Here is a 21,828-nt window from a genome sequence, read left to right as displayed (position 1 = left end):
TCTGCGAATAATAATAATAAGAATAATCAAAGGGAAGTAATTATTACTATAGTACTAAATTTTAAATATGCATGTGAGATTAATCTCCCTCTTTTTGAAATGAATTTCGGTTTGTTACAAGACCAAATGAAATACTCTACTTGTTTCCTGTGCGCTTATTTACAGTTGTACAGATTTCTGTACATAGAACATGGTATTGACTACTTTCAAGTGTATTATGTTTAAGATTATGTCACACAAAGTATTTCCTGCGGACAGGGAGACGTTTGCATTCTTCGTTCAGTTCCTGAAAAGCAGATATTCAAATAACTGTTTTTGGAATGGAAATATGCATATTTTAAGGTTGTTATTTAGCTCAGGAGAGAGTAAGAAGTAATTTGATACAAAAATTAATGAAATACTTGCTTGAAAAATGTTAATAAGAAAATTCCAGAGCCCAGAAATGTCCGTCTGGTGTTAAGGTGACAGGAAACACTTGTGTTTTATTAATCGGGCCTAGAGAAAAATAAAATCGATTTGAAAACAAGGGACTATAATCTAACTTGACTATGGAATATATAGTTATCTCTCTTTGAAAATGCGATTGTGTGCTATAAATCAGATTCTTCAAGTTTAATAATATTTTATTGCAACTATAATACATGTATAAGATATGAATAACACAAAAAACAAATGAACATATAAGTATAGTGCAAATGTGTTGGGCTACAAGTTATTACAACATTAGCAACAGCCCTTCCCAGATCAGATACTTAAGGAAAGGGCCGAGAAATTGTGATTGCTTGGGAAGTGAACTTGGTCGCCTTAAAAATGGGTTATACATGTTGTCCAAATGAGACAGACATTTTTCTTTTGACCTATGCATCACCGGATACCTTCAAGGGGTTCAAAAATAAGTTTGCTTACTCAAACCTTTGACATTTATCTGTGGTGTTTGACTCGTCTTTATTATAGGACAAGCAATTGACCCACGTGTCATCAAAATCACTCAATATATATACATATTAATATTACCTTTATTTCAACTTAAATATTCAATATTACCATTATACTTATTACTTGTAAATATACTCATAATTATGTCTATTATATATATTTAGAATTCACTCTTTGTTAAATTGAAATTCGAATTGTATTTTGGGCTGAAGGCCTTATATTACTAACAAACTCATTGTCATTGTCATTGTCACAGAAAACATAGCTTTTCTTTCTCTGAAGTTGTCCGGTTAGCTCAATACATTTTTGTATGTAGAGCGTTGGACTGTGAATCGGGCGACCCGGGTTCGATTCAAGGACGGTGCAGGTCACGTTCGTTGTGTTCGCACTGTACCTCTGCTCTGGCATGTACAGAAGATTCAGTTTCTTGCGAAAGTGAAGGCAACTAGTACTGGTACACAACTTGACAGCCTACCAAGGAACGATGCGGTGGTTGACCTGTGCTCTGGTAAATTCAATGTGGCTTACTGCCGTGATCCGGAGTGAAAACTACCAACACTACCTTGCTTTCTCTGACCTTTAAGCTGGACATTTGTCATGTTAGTCATGCGCATCAAAGTTATGTATGTTTTTTTCCAATAGGAGATGGAATTTTCTAGATTTTTTTCCTCTCCGAAAGGTTATCCATGGACACCCTAGCCATCATTTATCAGAGGAAACCATGTAATGTCGTCAGAAGAGGTTACTCTTTTATTTATTTATTACAGTTCCAACCTACATTGGACCCACTGTGAGTATAATATTAAAATAAATTATTTTTCTAAGCATTTAAATAAGGATAAAGAAGAAATTTATGTCTGCAAGACACTAAATGCACCCATTTCAGTTGCCTGTCACAGTGGCATATTTATACATACCTAGCTATGCATATTCCATAAACGAAAAGGTAAGTAATATACAATATAATTAAATGGTTTTCAGGGCAAGTTTGGTTTTTTTTTTCAATTTTATGGGAATGGTGGCAAGGCTCCCTGGAGAGGGGGAAATTTCGTACTTGGGAGAAATTGGAGATGGTGGAGTTTTAGAAACGAAAAAGCAAACATTTTTCATTTTAAAAACAACAAACTCAACCATTTTGAAACACCACTATTATGATTTTAAACTACATGTACGAAGAAGTGCTCCGTTCTTTGATAAAATGATAAGACAATGATTTCACATCAAGTGTCACTGTGACAGAGACCTAATGACCTCAAATTCAAAAGGGGTCATAGGGGTCAATAAAACGACTGTACTTGGCTTATTCAATGTCTCTACAAAGTCAAATGAACCTAGGCTATTTCTTTTTCTAAATGTAATTATTTGATTGAATGATTTATATCAAGTTTCACCATGACCTTGACATATGATCTCAAAATCAATGTGGGTCACATACTGGTAAATTACAATACTCCAGCAAAAGATTCACAAAATTGAGTTATTTTACTTCTCAAGTTATTGATGTTGACTTTGACACTTGACCTCAAAATCTAAAGGGGTCATCTACTAGCCATGGGCTATGTCCCTTAAGCTTTTCCTTGCAGACAAGGACTTAACACTGTCATTGATCTTGACCTTCTAACAAGCGATGGCTTATTCCTTTGCAAGCCTGTAATAAGACAATGATTTAACAGTGTATGTGACCTTGACCTCAATAGGGATTACCTTCAGGCTGTGGGGAATATTTCTATTAAATTTCATACATGGGCTTATTTCTTCTAAGGGTTACTGGTCAAACAAGGAACTATTGTCATTGTGACCTTGACCTAATGACAACAACTCAATAGAGGTCATCTATTGGCCAAGTAAATGTCCCTACCAAGCTCAAACCTTCTCAAGAAATTGATCAGATAAAGATAACAACCCATATGAACGAATGGACAGTTGGAAAGACATTCAGACTGACGGACGAACCCGACAGATAGATGGGGCATCCCATCACAGTATGCTTTCCACAACTACTCTCTAAGTAAGGCTGTCATTAAAATTAGGCAAACTAAGCAATTTTTCATTATAAATTGCTAATTTTAACTAGCCCAAGAAAAAAATCTACTAATCTAGCTAGACCTTATTTTGACAACTGGACTTTCGACATCATAAAAATGAAATAAGATCAGATCTGTATAAAGTATGTTTTATTGTTTAAGCAACAATCTATGTACAGTTTTCTACACAGAAAATTGTTAGTTTTAATACAAAATATAGAAACAAGATAATTCAGCTGGATTTGACATATATGTTACACAATGCTACACACACACACATACACACGTTTTATGTTAAACACAATCAGTTTACACACTTCTATGCAATTTCAACATATTAGCACACTTTTAAAAAACATTTCAAACATAAATTATACAATGTAGATCTATACATTATACCACACAGATCTATGCCTGCATTTGTTCATTGATCTAGCACAACCATCGTCATAAAATATACAAATTCAGAAATGGCTAAAAACAAAACAACCTATTTATTAATATAAAATCAAAGTAATAATCTTTCTTTTGTCGAAATAAGTATACATGTAATGAAATAAATCATTTTAATTTTGGTTTTAAATTACACATGTCACAACACTGAGGCCTTACAGAAACTTTCTTGTTTAACTAAGAAAGAAAACCTTTAGACATTAATTTAGACATTATTAAGTCATGTGTGAACTCTAAGAAATGTGTGTGCTCAGAAGCACATGTGTGCTCCAAGGCATGTGTAGTCCTTGGGTCCCTAGACATGGGTGTGTTCAGAGGTACATGTGTGCCCCAAGGCATGTGTGGGATTCTGGGTCCCTAGGCATGTGCATGCTCATATGCACATGTGTGCCCCAAGGCATGTGTAGTCCCTTGGCATGTGTGTGCTCAGAGGCACATGTGTGCCCCAAGGCATGTACAATCCCTGGGTCCCTAGGCATGTGTTTGCCCAGAGGCACATGTGTGCCCTCAGCCAGGCATTTGTGGGCTCCAAGGCATGTGTGGAATCTCCATAACAACCACAGAGACCTCCTACATAACTTGCTTGAATAGCGTTTCCTTACAAGAAAACAACTACTAAAACAAACATTGACCAATCAAATGCAAATTTGAAATTTCTCGATATCTTCAATTAAAGATCAATTCTAAAAATAGACTTGATCAATCAAGCGTGACGACTATTATCATCTGATAAATCTTTATACAAAAGAATTACATCAACAATGTGAGAGGCAGTAATATATATACATTTATCTGTGTTTATACAAAAATGAATCTGCCCCTTTATTGTGATATCTGTACATGATTTTCTTTTGTTTCTCAGCCGATAATAAGAGCTAAACGTAGAAAGACAGAAAGTTTAAATCACAGATATATAACAATACTATAAATAATGATTCTACATGATGTGGAGAAACAAAATGGTCTTAAATGGTTTACTTCACAGACAAAAGATTGACACACAAAAATATTAAGAAATATTTAAGGTTATGATGCAACTTTTCTTTTTGCATATCAGACACGATTATCTCCTGTTTACACCAGTGCTAGAAAAACCTGTCTTACACCCCTCATGTAAGACAAGTCACATATTTTAAATGACATAATTTCCATGTGCCTTTTATGAAAGAATTGCGTTCTTAGAATGACCTTATCAACGTTAGCAATGTAAACAGTTACCCTTGAGCTAGTTATTCAAGTCTGTACTGGTAGCAATACCGGCAGAAATCTACCTATACCTACCTATACCAAGGGCAGCCTTGTCAAGACACAATCCTTGCAGTTGGACCAGACTCTGTACTGCTGTCTGCTTTAAATGAAGTACATTATCAAAGTACAGTAAAAGCATGATAATGGTACACAATAACCCTGAACTTGCTGAATTTCTGACATGGACTTTTTCTTTTAGGAATTGACCATTATCTAGGAATAGCAAGATGAAAATTTCAAGTTGATTAGCCAACAGTATAGAGCCTGGTCAGACTGCATGGATCAACACATTGCCTGCCTCTGTACTAGTGGCAAAGGTTTATCATTTTTTTGGTCCCACCAGACTAATAGTTTAACTTTCTTACAATACTTTTATTAATTATCTGCAATTTATTGCAAACAGTTTTTCTTCTTGGGAGGTAAAAATTGTTGGTTTTTTTTTTCTGTCCCCCCCCCCCCCCACATATTTCCTGTCCAATTAAGTCCCGCTCTTCTACTGGGCATAAACCATCTAAGGTCATCTATTCCTCCATTTCTTTGACTTCAACTCTTATACTTCTCTTTAATCAAAATAATCTTTTACGAACAAAAAGATTCCAAGTTAAAAAGGAGCATAACTCCAAAAACATTGCTTTCAGAATTACGCCCCTTGTCTAACAATTTCACATTGTCATAATAAGCAAGTATTCAAAGTTTCATGTTGATAACTTTTAAAATGTTTGGATAATGGGCTACATTAAAATTTACAATTACATTAGCTCAACATTTTCTTCAGAACAGACAAGATATAAATTAAAAAAAAATTTTTTTATACAAGCCAGTTATTTGCCTCTTTTTTCCTCATTTTTATTTTCTTGCAGGCTGATTTTCAGTTGCTCTTGTTTGACCTTTAACGGCTTTTTTTTCTAAATCACTTTCATTAAAAGTTAGTAAAAGAATTATTTTTCATTTTTACAGCAAAGATTTTCAAAAACTTTCATATAATTTTCATATTCATGTACATTAAATAAAGTGATTTTTTTTACAATAATAAAAGTACAAGAGAAAATAAATGTGTAACATAAACATAAAATAAATGGATGTAATGTTTTCTGCACTCGTTGTTTTAACAGAAAGGTTGTTAAGCAAAATAATTATAAAGATAAAAATATAATATTTTGTGACAACACCATTAATATTATCATATCAACATAAGAAACACTGCAAAATAAACAGCAAGGATAATCTCATCCTTAAAATCATTATCAAACCTTGAAAAATTAACTTGAAATTTGTGACACTCAAAAATATTGTATAAAACAATTATCCTTTGTTCAAATGTTGAAAAAATATAACCCTATACTCTTTGTTTGTATATCACTTTGTTTAGACCAATTCCTATAATTCTGATAATAATACTGTAAATTCACTTTATTTAGTGTACAATTAAGACCCCCGTCCTATAAGTGAACTGTCTTATACATGAGGAAATAAGGTATTTGTTTGGATAGGATATGTAAACTATATTCTAGTTGGTAAATTTGTTCCCCTTCAAAACTGACTTCATAAAGTAAAAACATTTCATATTCACAGTCAAAAGCAGTTTCCTTTCATAATAAGTCAAAAGCAATTTATAGTCTTCATAATGAGATACTGATTATATCTCATACCTCATAATGATATATGAATAATATCTCACTGAGATATCAATACCTCACACAGGGTACATCACAGTCTGACAGTCTTGTATCTTCTTTTCATCTTCATTTTTTTACTATATGCAGATACTCTGAATAATAGAATTTACACCCCTCTCCCCCACCCCTTTTTTATAAACTAAAGAATGGTCTTTAAAGACGACAAAATATTGCTAAGTAATATAAAACAACCTGATTAACTTGATTATATCAACCACAATGCATTCTTTATATTTTTAGTACTATATCTCTTTAGAACTATTTTTAACCAATCAGCACTAGTAAACAACAACCGCCCTTTAAGCAATTAATCTATTAATAGATCTTGTACTGCTGTAAATGAAAGCACTTGTCACAAAGCACAATTGTACATCAGTCATGTGGGATAGCGTATAATATTGATATGAATATATTAATCTTAATGTATTCATGTGAATATTAATATATCTCTATGAATATTAATATATCTCTATGAATACTAATATATCACTATGAATGTGAATATATCACTATGAATATTAATTTATTACTATGAATATTAATATAACACTATGAATATTAATATATCACTAGGAATATTAATATATCACTATGAATATTAAGCAGTCACACAGAACAATGCACTATTACATTATCATAAATATTAATATCAAAATATCCAGATTTATATTCAAATATTAATATGAATAACAATATATTAACATATGAATCTTAATACACAAAATATGAAAATTATAACATGATTGGGATGAAAATTATCACACAAACAAACAAAAATAGAAATAAACATGTCAAAAAATTACAGTTCAGTATTCATTAGACCTCTCCATATTTGTAATATATTTTCAAATTTCTACCTCGTGTAACAATAAATATACTAGGAACAGATCTTTATGCAATGAAATGAAGAAAATCCCATTTAAATGTGCCAGGTGACCTGACAACAGTAAAATCTCTTGAGGTGACTTGACAACAGTTAAATCCCTTAACAACTGTTTGAGTTTGTGAACAGAAGAAATTGTTTAATTATGCTTAGCTATTCATCAATATAATAACCACACTTTTCTGTTCTTCAACTATGTATTATCTGGAATTTTAAAGATTAAAAAAAGATTTAAATAAAAAAGGGTTTTTTCAACGGGGATCTACAAAAAAATTTCCCATTTTTATTTGTTTAAAAATTTTCAAATGAAACTTACCAATTATTTTTTAAGATGTTTCAAGTTGTTTAAAAATTGGGGAAAAGGTAAAACAATTAAAAAAATGTGTTCTATGTTGTTATTTATAAAGAAACAAGAATTTCTCAGAATCAATTTATCATATATCGTCACCTTAGTGCAGTAACAGGTTAAATCCTTTTATATTTAATAGGAGTTAACCAGTTATTGCACTCAGGTGACGATATACATTTACTATTTAAATATGAAGTTTAATATACAAATTTACAGAGAAAGTTTCCGGGACAACTTTGTATTGAAATATTAATCAGACATCCTTTACCAAAAGTTAAACATACACTTGACTTGAATAAAAAAAACCCATTCCAACTAGTGGCAATACTTTTCTACTTAAAGTGGAAATTCTGCAAATTTTTTAATTCTAATTCGACTTTACAAAAGTTAACAACACTTTTTGCTTTATAAACTTTGCTACAGTTGGTATTACGATCAACATATTCAAAAACAGCAACAATATTGTGTATAAAGTCACAACTTTTAAAAGTTTTAGAGAAAAAAATAATACACATATGCCAAATTGGCAACATATTCTGCTTTAAAGTGGTACTAAAGTAGTTGCGAGAATAAATCCAGTTTTACTAAAGTAGCAATACATTAAATTTCTACTAAACCTTTACCTTAGACTGGTCCAGCTTCCATTTTTTGGACCATTCCATTATCAATTTTCGTGGATATCAAAATTTGAACATTGGTCAGCCAACAGTATAGGGCTCTATAATGGTGTAAAATATTCATCACTTTTCGTTCCAAGCAGTTAAAGGGTTAAAGTAGAAATGTTGTGAAGTTGAAATTTTGATTTTACGAAAAATATAGCATTTTTTTATGCTTTAAGTAGCAATTCTGTAAACTTTGAGGTCAGATCCTATTTCATGTCCCTCAAAGTATCAATTCTGTGCGAGCCTAAAAACCAGCATTGGTTCATTTGGCGAAAAACAAGTCAGTGTATACATAAACGATTGTTTGGCATAAATAATATATTACAAGTAATGTATATTAATATAGATCTATGCTGTACATATAAAAACTTTCATGAAGCTGAAAAGAAATGTTAATTGTTGATGCTTGCTGGGATTGTATGAGCTTTGGTCCTGAAAAATGAACAGAAAAACACCATTAGACAATTAACTCTTTGTTTGTTTGTCAGGTTTTTACACAAATTTCCAAGCAATTTTAGGTCATATCTCGGTGGTTGAACATCTTCCCTAGATAACTAACCGGTTGAGTGGCAGTGTGGCCGAGTGGTTAATACGTCAAACTAGAAATCTATTGATTACTGACTGCGTGGGTTCAAACCCTGTCAGGGGCAAGCCATTGTTTCTGTGAGCAAGAAATTTTACACTCATTGCTTAATACTGGTTAGTTCCAGGAACAGATTCAAAGTGTGTTTCAATAAGCTTATAGCTTCCAACACAATCAAATTAAAATAAATTAGTATAAACTTAACTAACTAACCAGTAATTGCCAATTTTTTCGCAACTGACCAACTTCTAATACACATGATCTTTACTTTCATTTAAGAGAAATTAACTGGCTTTAAATTACATAGAAAATATCTAAAAAGTGTTGATTTTGAAAACAGTAATATAACTGAAATAACCCTTGTGAACTGAGATGAGCTAATAAAGATGAAAATAAACAATTCAAACCTATAATTGGAGTGTGTATCATTCGACTCCATGAGCAAAGATCATCACCAGCCCTGGTTCCATGATCAGATCTTCTGGCATATGTTGATTCTCTATACTTGTTACAACCACTGCTTGTTTACCTGTCAATACATATATATTACTGTAAATTCACTTTATTTTGTGGGCATGAAATTTTGTGTTTTTTTGTAGGCATGAAATTTCGTGGTTGTTTAAAAAAAACATTACTTCATGGGTTGTTAGATTCATGGATTGTCTATTTTTGCAATAAAAGTAAAATGATTTAAATATAAACCTATCAAACCATGTATAAATGTGAATCACTTTATTTCGTGGGTATGAAATTTTGTAGTTTTGTCAAAAAAGAATATCTTTTAAAAATTTTATGGGTTCTTAGATTGTTGTCTATCTTTGCAAAATAAGTAAACTGCTTATTTACCTGTCCAAGCATAAACATGTATTACTCTGAATTAAATTCTTGAAATTTCGTGGTTTTTGTAAAAAAAAACAACAAAAAAACAAAAACAACATTTTCATGGGTTTTTACAATTTTTAACTATTTTTGCAAAATTAGTTAATGCAAATAATGTATTGGAAAATAATCCTACAGCAAACAAAATAAAATTTCACTGGATCTTGAATTCCTGGATGAAAACCACGAAAATGAGTACCTCTTAATAAATGATGATTTTGCAGTATAAATAATGTTTACACTGGGAAAGAAATCTTGTTGCTTTTACAACATTACCCTAAAAAGATATAGTAAGCATTTTTACAGTGTTTTCTTTATTCCCTAAATTTCTATTTGTTTAAAATTCTATGTCAATGAAATTGTTCAATGTTTACATTAATCCAGTTTTTCTCTTGTATAGGTGTGCAGTCAGAGAACCAAACTGGTTTTCATTCATACCACTTACCCGGTATTCTTTTTGTGACATAATTCTCATATTGTCGTCTGTTAATCTGTCTTGTTTCTAACGTAGCTAGACCTGCTGGCCACCGTCGTTCGTGTGCGTTCTCCATCAACTCATTCACGATATGGGAAGGACATCCGCTATCTATCAGTGATCTTTTTATCACGGCTTGAAGCACTGCGTCTGGCGTAGATATCATACCACCCCAGCGTGTTACCCTGGCAGTCTGTAGACTGTTTGTCCATCTGAAAATTTTATATTATTTCTACATTATCGTACAAAACTTTATTGAACAGGACTAATAAACTAACTTCTGAAATATTCACAGAGTGATCTAAAATGGAGTTATATATAGAGATGCAAATTGTTCATGAAGTCATAAGGACTTTGCATTCGAAACACTTTTGATACTACATGCAGGTATATACTTGTACGATGAATATGCATTTACAGGATACTCCAAATATACAGCCAAATGTTATATTTATCACTTAGGATCATGATCGGATTGTATTAAAGTAGGGATGGCAACGAATACCAAAATCAATACTCGAGTACTCGGTCATTTTTCCGATCGAGTACTCGGTTACTCGGATGATTTCCAATGATATTTAAAGTTTTACCACACAATATCAGCACCGTCTGCATGCTACTTTCGTTTTCAATTTTAATTCATAGAATTCGTAACTATAAATAGGACTGCAAGAAATACATATATAAATTTAAACATAAGAAATGCCAATGATATACATTGTACCTACAAATTTTCTCCCTAGAATACAGGATGAACTTGAAGCGCAAATACGCTTCAACGGATAGAAAAGTCCTTTTTATGTTAGTGACAAATACGGTACCATATATGGAAGCGCCGGACTATTTTTGACGTTGGTTCCGATTTAAGCTGCGTATAAACATAGCATTTGGAAACGGACACCAAAATTATAAAAAGGCGTGGCAGGTTTTGCAAAAACTACATATTCTCCCGTCGGTCATAGATTTATTTCTTGACAGCTACATTTAATTTTCTGAAATTTCTTATAGAAGTGTAGTATAATGAAAATCATTTATAATTCAAACGAAAAGGTATATAATAAAAGGAAAATTATGTTGTAGTAGCTTTCTGAGCCTATGCATTTTTCTATTCGCGATGTAGGAAAATTGAGATATCAATTTTTCCACCGCTGCTCCTAGCAAAATACAAAGCTTCAACATAATATTCCGTATATATATTTACGTTTTTATAATTAACAAGTTTCGGCTACAAACTGTCTAATATTTAAAGGTTATTAAATATCGTAAGAGGCCGTATGTAAACGACACAGGACTATGTTCAATCCAATACGCATGTCAAACTGCTAATCGCCTCGTTAAATTTAAGATATCATTTTCACACCTCTGCAAGGATGTTTTTATTGCATTTAACAAGTATTTATACAGATACGTGTACATTTCCGAATTTCTGAACTAATCTTTCTAAATCGCAAAAACAGTAGAAAAGAAATATTTTTTCCGAGTAATCGAATATCAATTTTGTTAACCGATATTCGGACGTTCGATCGAGTACTCGGTTACCCGGTTACTCGTTGCCATCCCTATATTAAAGTGACATTATGCCCATCCAGCAGTAAATATTAAGGGTACAGGTAAAGGTCCATATAACTTCACATTTTGGCATAGTTGTTTTCAATTTAATATTTTACTCCACATGTATATTCAATAAACAATGTGACTCACGAAATATTCTTTAAACATCTTTCGGATTGTATAGGTGATGTTCAATTTATAAAAAGAGTGGGGAACAATAGTCAATCTTTTGAAATATATAGTCAATTCTGCTAGATTTAACATTATTAAAATGAGCAGAATGATACTTAAATTCAATATGTATAGGTCATACAGCCATCTCTCTGCTTTATTGGTGGAGGAAGATTTCTTTAAGCACCCAAGTAGAACCACCATCCTATTATATAGCTTGATAATCATGGTCTGCATTGTTTGATATTAAGACAGTAAATGTTTTGAAATTTTCCCTAAAAGTGATGGAGTGAAAGATTGACAAGTCCAATTAAAATATTAAGAGTGATAAGGGATAAACATTGATTCAGAAGTGGCTTTGTAGATCCTGACCTACACATTTCAATTGTATTTGTCTTGTTTGTTTGTTTGGTTTTATGTCTTGAAGTTATATAATAATCCACAGTTCTCATGTGTATATATATATACACTCACCTGACAATATCAGACTGTTCCATTTCTGTTTGTATCTCTCTCATTCTTGGATTTGAAACTCTCATAGATCTCATGTATTCCTGCAAAGATAAATTTAAACAGTTATGTACGAGTTATATGTATTGTTTACTCATTTAACACTGTATGTCTGTAATATCGCATTTCATTGGATAATCGGAACGTTTATATAGTTTAATATACATGGCTGCTGTCAATTTATTAAGAAATCTCACTTTTTTCCCTCAAAAATAGTAGTTTGCTTTACTATAAATTTGTTATTAATATTCCTGAAAGGTGATATGACGTATATAAACAATTAGTTCAAACAAACATCAATATAACACCATATAACCTGTCAAAAATCTTTATAACTAATATTCTACTTTTAGTTTTCTTGAATGCACCCAAAGTAATTTAATGCTAACACTAATTGTTTCACAAGTTCTTGTACCTTATATCAGTGACAATCACTTTCAACTGAACAAATCACTGGAACTAACCATGAGAGCCTGTGTTGACTGAATAACAAGAAAGGTGTCAAGCGCAGACACAACATTTACAGTGTAATCATTTGTAATGTTTTAACAAATGCTGATATAAACAAAATTAAATACCTTTAAAAGTTGCAGTTCGCGTTTTTGTTCATTTATTTGAAGTTTGTGCTCGGCAATTTCCGTCTGCATCTCTGCCATTTTCTGCGTCTGCTGATTAACAAGGTTGCGTAACTCTCGCACACAGTTATGTTCCTAAAATATACATGTTGTTAAAATTACATACATGTTAAAACAGTCAAACCTGTAAACAAAGGCCAGGTAGCCATCTGGGAACTTCTTTTACATACCTTTCTAGTTAAACTATTTTCACAATTTTGGAACTTGATTATTAACATGACTAACAGCACTTCTTCAGTTAAACATTTACTCACAGAATTGTGACAACTTATTTGCCATTAACTAGCAATAACTATTCTTTAATGAACCTTTTCTGAAGATTCCTTACTTTAAATTCAATAAACCTATTTGTTTATTTTAAAGTAATTTCATTCTGTCCACAAAAATGTTTTCTTTAATTAGCAAACTTTAAGTTAATCAGTCAAATTACACTTACTTTTGCAATTAATTCACTTTATGTTCATTACTTTTATGTAACAAGTTAAATGAAAGCACTCTTTTATAGCTCACATTCACTACTTGATACCATTAATTAATCTTTTCTTCAATTAGCTTACTTTGAGTTCATCCTTTGGCACAACCAGTCCACAACCAAGCTCACAATGGACTGGTTTTTTAGGATTAAATTCACACTCATTCAGATGATTTGGTAACATGTCTAGTTTCACAACCACTGTACAACCATACTCTTTGTTATCACATGTAATGTGGAGGCGAGACAAAAGATTACGTAGAATTCTAGGAACCGGTTTCAGCTGGTTTGGTGTGATAGGGTTGCGGTCTACCGGACAGGTTGGTTGCCTTGTCAACCACTCCTGAATACAGGAAGCACAGAAGGCATGTTCACATGCTGGGGCCTGTAATAAAGATTATGAAAATTAGTATATATAAAATACCTTTAATATACAAAATATTAGTTATTTTGTAAAATACAATTTATTCCAAGAGTTACTTTCACACAGATTTACAAGTAGATGTACTGCTAAACTTGCCCATCTGTAATAGGTAGGTAGGTCTGAAGGCAGAAATGCTACCAAACTTACTAAATTGAAAGAACAAATTATTGTTCATGGATTTTAAATAAACCTTTTGGGCATGTGCAAAAATACTGCAAATTGCACTTGAATTAGCAATAAATATTTTGTTAGGGAATGTTATCTGTTTCCTTATTCAATTTATCTACATTAAATAACAGGGACAATTTCTACTAAAATTCTCTTCAGATTTGACTATCAAGAATACATAACCTAAACAATTGTAAAATCTTGAAACACATGCAATATCAGTATGTATACAATATAATATAACAGAGGCCTATTAAAGGTCTCTTCCTTATAAACTTTTCCTTTAAAGTCATGCAGTTTTCTCCAAAATATTAAGCTTTTTTACTTTGTAAATAAGCATTTTCACTATAATTTTCCCAAAATCAAGAGACAAAGGCTGTAGGCCTGTTCCCAATTTAGCAAAACAATGCTGAAATTGAATACATTTTGCCAGTAAAGGCTTTACACCCTTAAAGTCACAACAATACCAAGTAAGGTCACATGAAATCATTCCTGTTTTTCTCAGCAATAAGTTCAATATCAGTATTGTTATTCTCTATTATTTCAGGCATTGGGAAAAAAAAACAACATTATTTATGACAAGCTAGTCTCTTAACTAATAGACAGTCATACCCTACAAACAATAAAACTTCTGGCAAAGACAACAGTCAATAATCTTCATGTTAAAGCTATATCTCTGTAGTAAATATATCTAGTTGCCAGAATTAACCATTTCAATTACATATACACCATGTATCCCACAATAATCTAGTTTAGCATTGAACATGTAAAATCTAATACAACCTATCTCTCAAATGGGAGAGTGTGGATGACATTATTGTCAAAACCATTGAAAACTTTCAATTTACTCTTGAAAATTACCAAATATTGTGAAAATTTACCCCAACAAGCTCAATTTTACAGGCACATATGGTTCTTTAGGAAATAAATATGTTATTAAAATACAGTAGGTATATTTAGAGCAGTGATGGATTGCAATGATATTGATTTATCGTCCATATTTTTCTGTCAATCAATACACATTTGATTTTGATTAATTACTTATATTTAGAAATTATGAAAATTCATCACATGTCCATGTCTAATATTATGCTATCTATATATTTGTGTATCATCAATATTTGATATCTGATATTGATATTTTATTTGTTTGTTTCATTATTTTACGCCTATTCCCAACAGTATTTCAGTCATATAGGCGGGTAGTTTCCTAACCATCATTCCTGGAGAGTTACACCAGTACTAGACTACCTTCCTCCGCGCTAAACTACCAAAGCATCTCCCGGGGATCAAACCCACGCCAGAGAGTTAACTGGATTAGAAGTCATCGACTCTAACCCCTAGACCACAGAGATATACATGTATCCTAAATATGCTTTGTTCTCAATTAATGACAGCTCTGCTAGTATCATCCAAAGAAAAATGTATAAATATGTAGTGTAAAAAGATTTTTACATTTCCCAATTTTCTTATTATAATCTTGCTAAATTTTCTCATTTTAAAAGACATCATTTGTAGCAATAAAGGTAAAAACATGTCAATGGTAATTCCTACATTACAGATTAGAAGTACCACTTGTAGTTATAAATTATATTTTCAAAACTGGGAATTATTAAAATCTAGACATATCTATGTCTTATTGAACATAATTTTAAGTAACAAATGTTATTATTATTTATTCAAATATTTTTCTTCACACATTTTCTTCCTTATATTCCATTATTCTAAATAAGAAAATTATTAGGAAAATTATCCTTAAAAAATATATATCAATTTTATAAAATTCCAGATAAAACATACATGTATAAATAATCAATATTTCCTTTTTTTCCCTTTGATCATCAAATCCTCCTTCAATATTGATAAAACAACAATCTTAATATTCTAAAATATTTTTCTCTCTCTCTGAATAATCTACTTTATTATCTAAATAAAACAAAAACACAATATATTCCCCGTCAAAACACGGAACGCTAGTAAAGTTTTCTTGCTCAATACAGCGCAACACTAATGTCCGAACATTTTCTTTGTGTTTAATACCTTTAATCCGAGATTAAAATGCAAGACACACTTTCACAACGATTCAAGGATTATATGGATTAATAACCTATGAATAAGCTCACTGTACTTGACTTGGCTTCGTGACCTTTGACACCAAGGACATTTTACAATATAATCATGCAATTCATTTCAATATTATTTTTTTTCAACTTTTTCACAATATCAGTATTTTCTATATCACCATTATAAAGTCCAGCTTGCCAGAACTTTCAAGTTGTCTATATCACCAATATAAAGTCCAGCATGCCTGAACTTCCAAGTTGACTATTTCACCATTATAAAGTCCAGCTTGCCTGAACTTCAAAGTTGTCTTTATCACCATTATAAAGTCCAGCTTGCCTGAACTTTCAAGTTGACTATATCAACATTATAAAGTCCAGCTTGCCTGAACTTTCAAGTTGACTATATCACCATTATAAAGTCCAGCTTGCCTGAACTTTCAAGTTGACTATATCACCATTATAAAGTCCAGCTTGCCTGAACTTCCAACTTGACTATATCACCATTACTAAAAATGTGTCATCATGCCACGGATGCCCCCGCATGCAGCCAAAATTTCAAATGTTATAATATTTAGTTCCAAATTTGTTTGCACAAATTATTTTTTTCATTCTTTGTTCAAAGCCCTTAAAACTTTTCAATGTTAACACAAACCATTTTTATACAATGTTCAAGGCACTGAAATGATTCAGTCTTAACCTTTTGAAAATAGCAAATTGCATATTTGTAGCCAAAATAATGGCTATATACATTTCCACAAAAGTATGAGTGCTGAAACTGAAAGTTCAAAATTTTTTCCAACATTCAGGAAAGATAAGTTTGTCCAAAATCATTGAACAACGACCAAATTCAAACTTAAACTGCTTATTCCTAAGATGTATCTATATTATTTTCAAAGTGAAAGGGACATAACTCTGCCAAAAAATCATCGAACCATGACCAAATTCCAACTTGACCTGCGCATTCCTTTGACATATCCATATATCAATTTTGAGTTGAATATGTAACACTGTTGGGTTGATAATGAACAGAAACTGTAAATTTCATATCATTTTCAAAGTGAAAGGGGCATTACTCTGCCAAAAATCATTGAACCATGACCAAATTCGAACTTGGCATGCGCATTCCTTTGACATATCCATATGTCAAATTTGAGTTGAATGTGTAATACTGTTGGGGAGATAATAAACCGAAACTGAAAATTTTATATTATTTTCAAAGTAAAAGGGGCATAACTCTGCCAAAAATCATCAAACAATGACCAAATTCGAACTTGGCCTGCGCATTCCTTTGACGTATCCATATGTCAAGTTTGAGTTGAATGTGTTGTACCATTGGGGAGTTAATGAACGAATTTGAAAATTTCATATTATTTTCAAAGTAAAAGGGGCATAACTCTGCCAAAAATCATCGAACCATGACCAAATTTGAACTTGACCTGTATTTTCTCATGACATATCCATATGTCAAGTTTGAGTTGAATGTGTTTTACCGTTGGGGAGATAATGAACGGAAACTGAAAATTTCATATTATTTTCAAAGTAAAAGGGGCATAACTCTGCCAAAAATCATCGAACCATGACCAATTTCGAACTTGACCTGTATTTTCTCATGTCATATCTATATGTCAAATTTGAGTTCAATATGTGCAACAGTTATTAAGATAATGAACGGAAACTGATGATGACGGAAGGACGAAATGACGGAATTACGGAATGACGGAACAGGGTAACAAATGCCATTATATGGCGGGGGCATAATAAAGTCCAGCTTGCCTGAACTTCCATGTTGACTATATCACCATTATAAAGTCCAGCTTGCCTGAACTTTAAAGTTGACTATATCACCATTATAAAGTCCAGCTTGCCTGAACTTCAAAGTTGACTATATGTCACGGTTCAGAACTGTTCACTATTTAGGGGAGAAGATGTGTAAGTGGCCGGATAGCTCAGTAGAGCCGCGGAACGGTATTCCGAGGGTCCCGGGTTCGAGTCCTGGTCAGGCTGCAAATTTTTCTCACCCTGTGACATATATTCCCATTATTTAGTCCAGCTTGCCTGAACTTCCAAGTTAACTATATCACCATTATAAAGTCCAGCTTGCCTGAACTTCCAAGTTGACTATATCACCATTATAAAGTCCAGCTTGCCTGAACTTCAAAGTTGACTATATCACCATTATAAAGTCCAGCTTGCCTGAACTTCAAAGTTGACTATATCACCATTATAAAGTCCAGCTTGTCTGAACTTTCAACTTGACTATATCACCATTATAAAGTCCAGCTTGCCTGAACTTTCAAGTTGACTATATCACCATTATAAAGTCCAGCTTGCCTGAACTTCAAAGTTGACTATATGTTCAGAATTGTTCACTATTTAGGGGAGAAGATGTGTAAGCGGCCGGATAGCTCAGTAGAGCCGCGGAACGGTATTCCGAGGGTCCCGGGTTCGAGTCCTAGTCAGACTGCAAATTTTTCTCACCCTGTGACATATATTCCCATTATTTAGTCCAGCTTGCCTGAACTTCCAAGTTAACTATATCACCATTATAAAGTCCAGCTTGCCTGAACTTCAAAGTTGACTATATCACCATTATAAAGTCCAGCTTGCCTGAACTTCCAAGTTGACTATATCACCATTATAAAGTCCAGCTTGCCTGAACTTCAAAGTTGACTATATCACCATTATAAAGTCCAGCTTGTCTGAACTTTCAAGTTGACTATATCACCATTATAAAGTCCAGCTTGCCTGAACTTTCAAGTTGACTATATCACCATTATAAAGTCCAGCTTGCCTGAACTTCAAAGTTGACTATATGTCACGGTTCAGAATTGTTCACTATTTACGGGAGAAGATGTGTAAGCGGCCGGATAGCTCAGTAGAGCCGCGGAACGGTATTCCGAGGGTCCCGGGTTCGAGTCCTAGTCAGACTGCAAATTTTTCTCACCCTGTGACATATATTCCCATTATTTAGTCCAGCTTGCCTGAACTTCCAAGTTAACTATATCACCATTATAAAGTCCAGCTTGCCTGAACTTCAAAGTTGACTATATCAACATTATAAAGTCCAGCTTGCCTGAACTTCCAAGTTGACTATATCACCATTATAAAGTCCAGCTTGCCTGAACTTCAAAGTTGACTATATCACCATTATAAAGTCCAGCTTGCCTGAACTTCAAAGTTGACTATATCACCATTATAAAGTCCAGCTTGCCTGAACTTCAAAGTTGACTATATCACCATTATAAAGTCCAGCTTGCCTGAACTTCAAAGTTGACTATATCACCATTATAAAGTCCAGCTTGTCTGAACTTTCAACTTGACTATATCACAATTATAAAGTCCAGCTTGCCTGAACTTTCAAGTTGACTATATCACCATTATAAAGTCCAGCTTGCCTGAACTTCAAAGTTGACTATATCACCATTATAAAGTCCAGCTTGTCTGAATTTCCAAGTTGAATATATCACCATTATAAAGCTGGACTTGACTAAACTAATAAGTTGTCTGACCAAACTGTGCTGCCAATGCTGCCATTATAAAACCAGGCTTGTCTGAACTTCAAGGCAGAGTTTATACTGTTGCCAATGCTGCCATTGTAAAACCAGACTTGACTGAACTTCACGGCAGAAGTTTATACTGTTGCCAATACTGCCATTATAAAACCAGGCTTGACTGAACTTCACGGCAGAAGTTTATACTGTTGCCAATGCTGCCATTATAAAACCAGACTTGACTGAACTTCACAGCAGAAGTTTATACTGTTGCCAATGCTGCCATTATAAAACCAGGCTTGACTGAACTTCACGGCAGAAGTTTATACTGTTGCCAATACTGCCATTATAAAACCAGGCTTGACTGAACTTCACAGCAGAAGTATATACTGTTGCCAATGCTGCCATTATAAAACCAGGCTTGACTGAACTTTACAGCAGAAGTTTATACTGTTGCAAATGGTGCCGTTATAAAACCAGGCTTGACTGAACTTCACGGCAGAAGTTTATACTGTTGCCAATGGTGCCTTAATAAAACCAGGCTTGACTGAACTTCACGGCAGAAGTATATACTGTTGCCAATGCTGCCCTTATAAAACCAGGCTTGACTGAACTTTACGGCAGAAGTTTATACTGTTGCCAATGGTGCCGTTATAAAACCAGGCTTGACTGAACTTCACGGCAGAAGTATATACTGTTGCCATATGCTGCCATTATAAAACCAGGCTTGACTGAACTTCACGGCAGAAGTTTATACTGTTGCCATAGCTGCCATTATAAAACCAGGCTTGACTGAACTTCACGGCAGAAGTTTATACTGTTGCCAATGCTGCCATTATAAAACCAGGCAGGCTTGACTGAACTTTACGGCAGAAGTTTATACTGTTGCCAATGCTGCCATTATAAAACCAGGCTTGACTGAACTTTACGGCAGAAGTTTATACTGTTGCCAATGCTGCCATTATAAAACAAGGCTTGACTGAACTTTAAGATAGACTTTAAACTGTTGCCAATGCTGTCAATATAAAACCAGACTTGACTGAACTTCACGACAAAAGTTTATACTGTTGCCAATGCCACCATTATAAAACTAGGCTTGACTGAATTACAAGGCAGAATTTATATTGTTGCCAATGTTGCCATTATAAAACCAGGCTTGACAGAACTTCCTGACAGAGTTTAAACTGTTGCCAACATCGCCATTATAGAACCACCCTTGACTGAACTTCATGGCAGAAATTATACTGTTGCCAATGCCACCATTATAAAACTAGACTTGACTGAATTACAAGGAAGAATTTATTTTATTGCCAAAGAAGCCATTATAAAACCAGGCTTGACAGAACTTCATGGCAGAGTTTAAACTGTTGCCAACATCGCCATTATAGAACCACCCTTGACTGAACTTCATGGCAGAAATTATACTGTAACCAATGCCACCATTATAAAACTAGGCTTGACTGAACTTCATGGCAGAGATTATACTGTTGCCGATGCAGACATTATAAAACTAGGCTTGACTGAACTACATGGCAGAGATTATACTGTTGCCAATGCAGCCATTATAAAACTAGGCTTGACTGAACTTTACAGCAGAAGTTTATACTGTTGCCAATGCCTCTATTATAAAACCAGACTTGACTGAACTACATGGCAGAGATTATACTGTTGCTAATGCAGCCATTATAAAACCATGTTTGATCGAACTTCAAGGCAGAGTTTTTACTATTGCCTATGAGGCCATTATAAATTCAGGCTTGATTGAACTTTAAGACAGAGTTTAAATTGTTGCCGAGGTCACCATTATGAAGCCAGACTTGTCTGAAAATTACCAGCAGATTTTAAACTGTTGCCTATGTCACCATTATAATGCCAGGCTTGTGTAAACTATCCAACAGATTTTAAACTGTTACCTATGTCATTATTATAATGCCAGGCTTGTCTGAACTATCCAGCAGATTTTGAACTGTTACCTATGTCATTATTATAATGCCAGGCTTGTCTGAACTATCCAGCAGATTTTAAACTGTTACCTATGTCATTATTATAATGCCAGGCTTGTCTGAACTATCCAGCAGATTTTAAATTGTTGCCTATGTCACCACAGTGATTTTTTTTGGCTGAGTTTGACCCTGAAATAAGGCCTCTTCACAATGCCAAAAAACATAAAAAATT

General features: G+C 33.2%; 1 protein-coding gene across 2 annotated transcripts in view; it reads right to left on the bottom strand.

Annotated features, from left to right (window-relative positions):
* Nucleotides 1-7,564: 7,564 nt before the first annotated feature.
* The window catches only part of LOC132747025 (E3 ubiquitin-protein ligase NRDP1-like), a 30,416-nt gene continuing 16,152 nt past the window's right edge, over nucleotides 7,565-21,828 (bottom strand). The window contains exons 3-8 of one of the 2 annotated variants that reach the window (XM_060736329.1): nucleotides 13,593-13,892; nucleotides 12,979-13,110; nucleotides 12,365-12,444; nucleotides 10,139-10,380; nucleotides 9,222-9,343; nucleotides 7,565-8,663 (exon numbers count right to left, since the gene is read on the bottom strand). In XM_060736329.1, the coding sequence (XP_060592312.1) occupies nucleotides 9,240-9,343; nucleotides 10,139-10,380; nucleotides 12,365-12,444; nucleotides 12,979-13,110; nucleotides 13,593-13,892 (858 nt within the window). In that variant the 3' untranslated portion in view covers nucleotides 7,565-8,663; nucleotides 9,222-9,239. Of the gene's footprint in view, nucleotides 8,664-9,220; nucleotides 9,344-10,138; nucleotides 10,381-12,364; nucleotides 12,445-12,978; nucleotides 13,111-13,592; nucleotides 13,893-21,828 lie in introns of those variants that run through there. The other variant, XM_060736330.1, reaches the window with a different exon arrangement.

This window comes from Ruditapes philippinarum, unplaced genomic scaffold (assembly GCF_026571515.1).
Source record: "Ruditapes philippinarum isolate M1 unplaced genomic scaffold, ASM2657151v2 ctg914_1_1_1_1, whole genome shotgun sequence".
NCBI lineage: Eukaryota > Metazoa > Mollusca > Bivalvia > Venerida > Veneridae > Ruditapes > Ruditapes philippinarum.
This window is presented reverse-complemented; position numbering and strand designations above follow the sequence as displayed.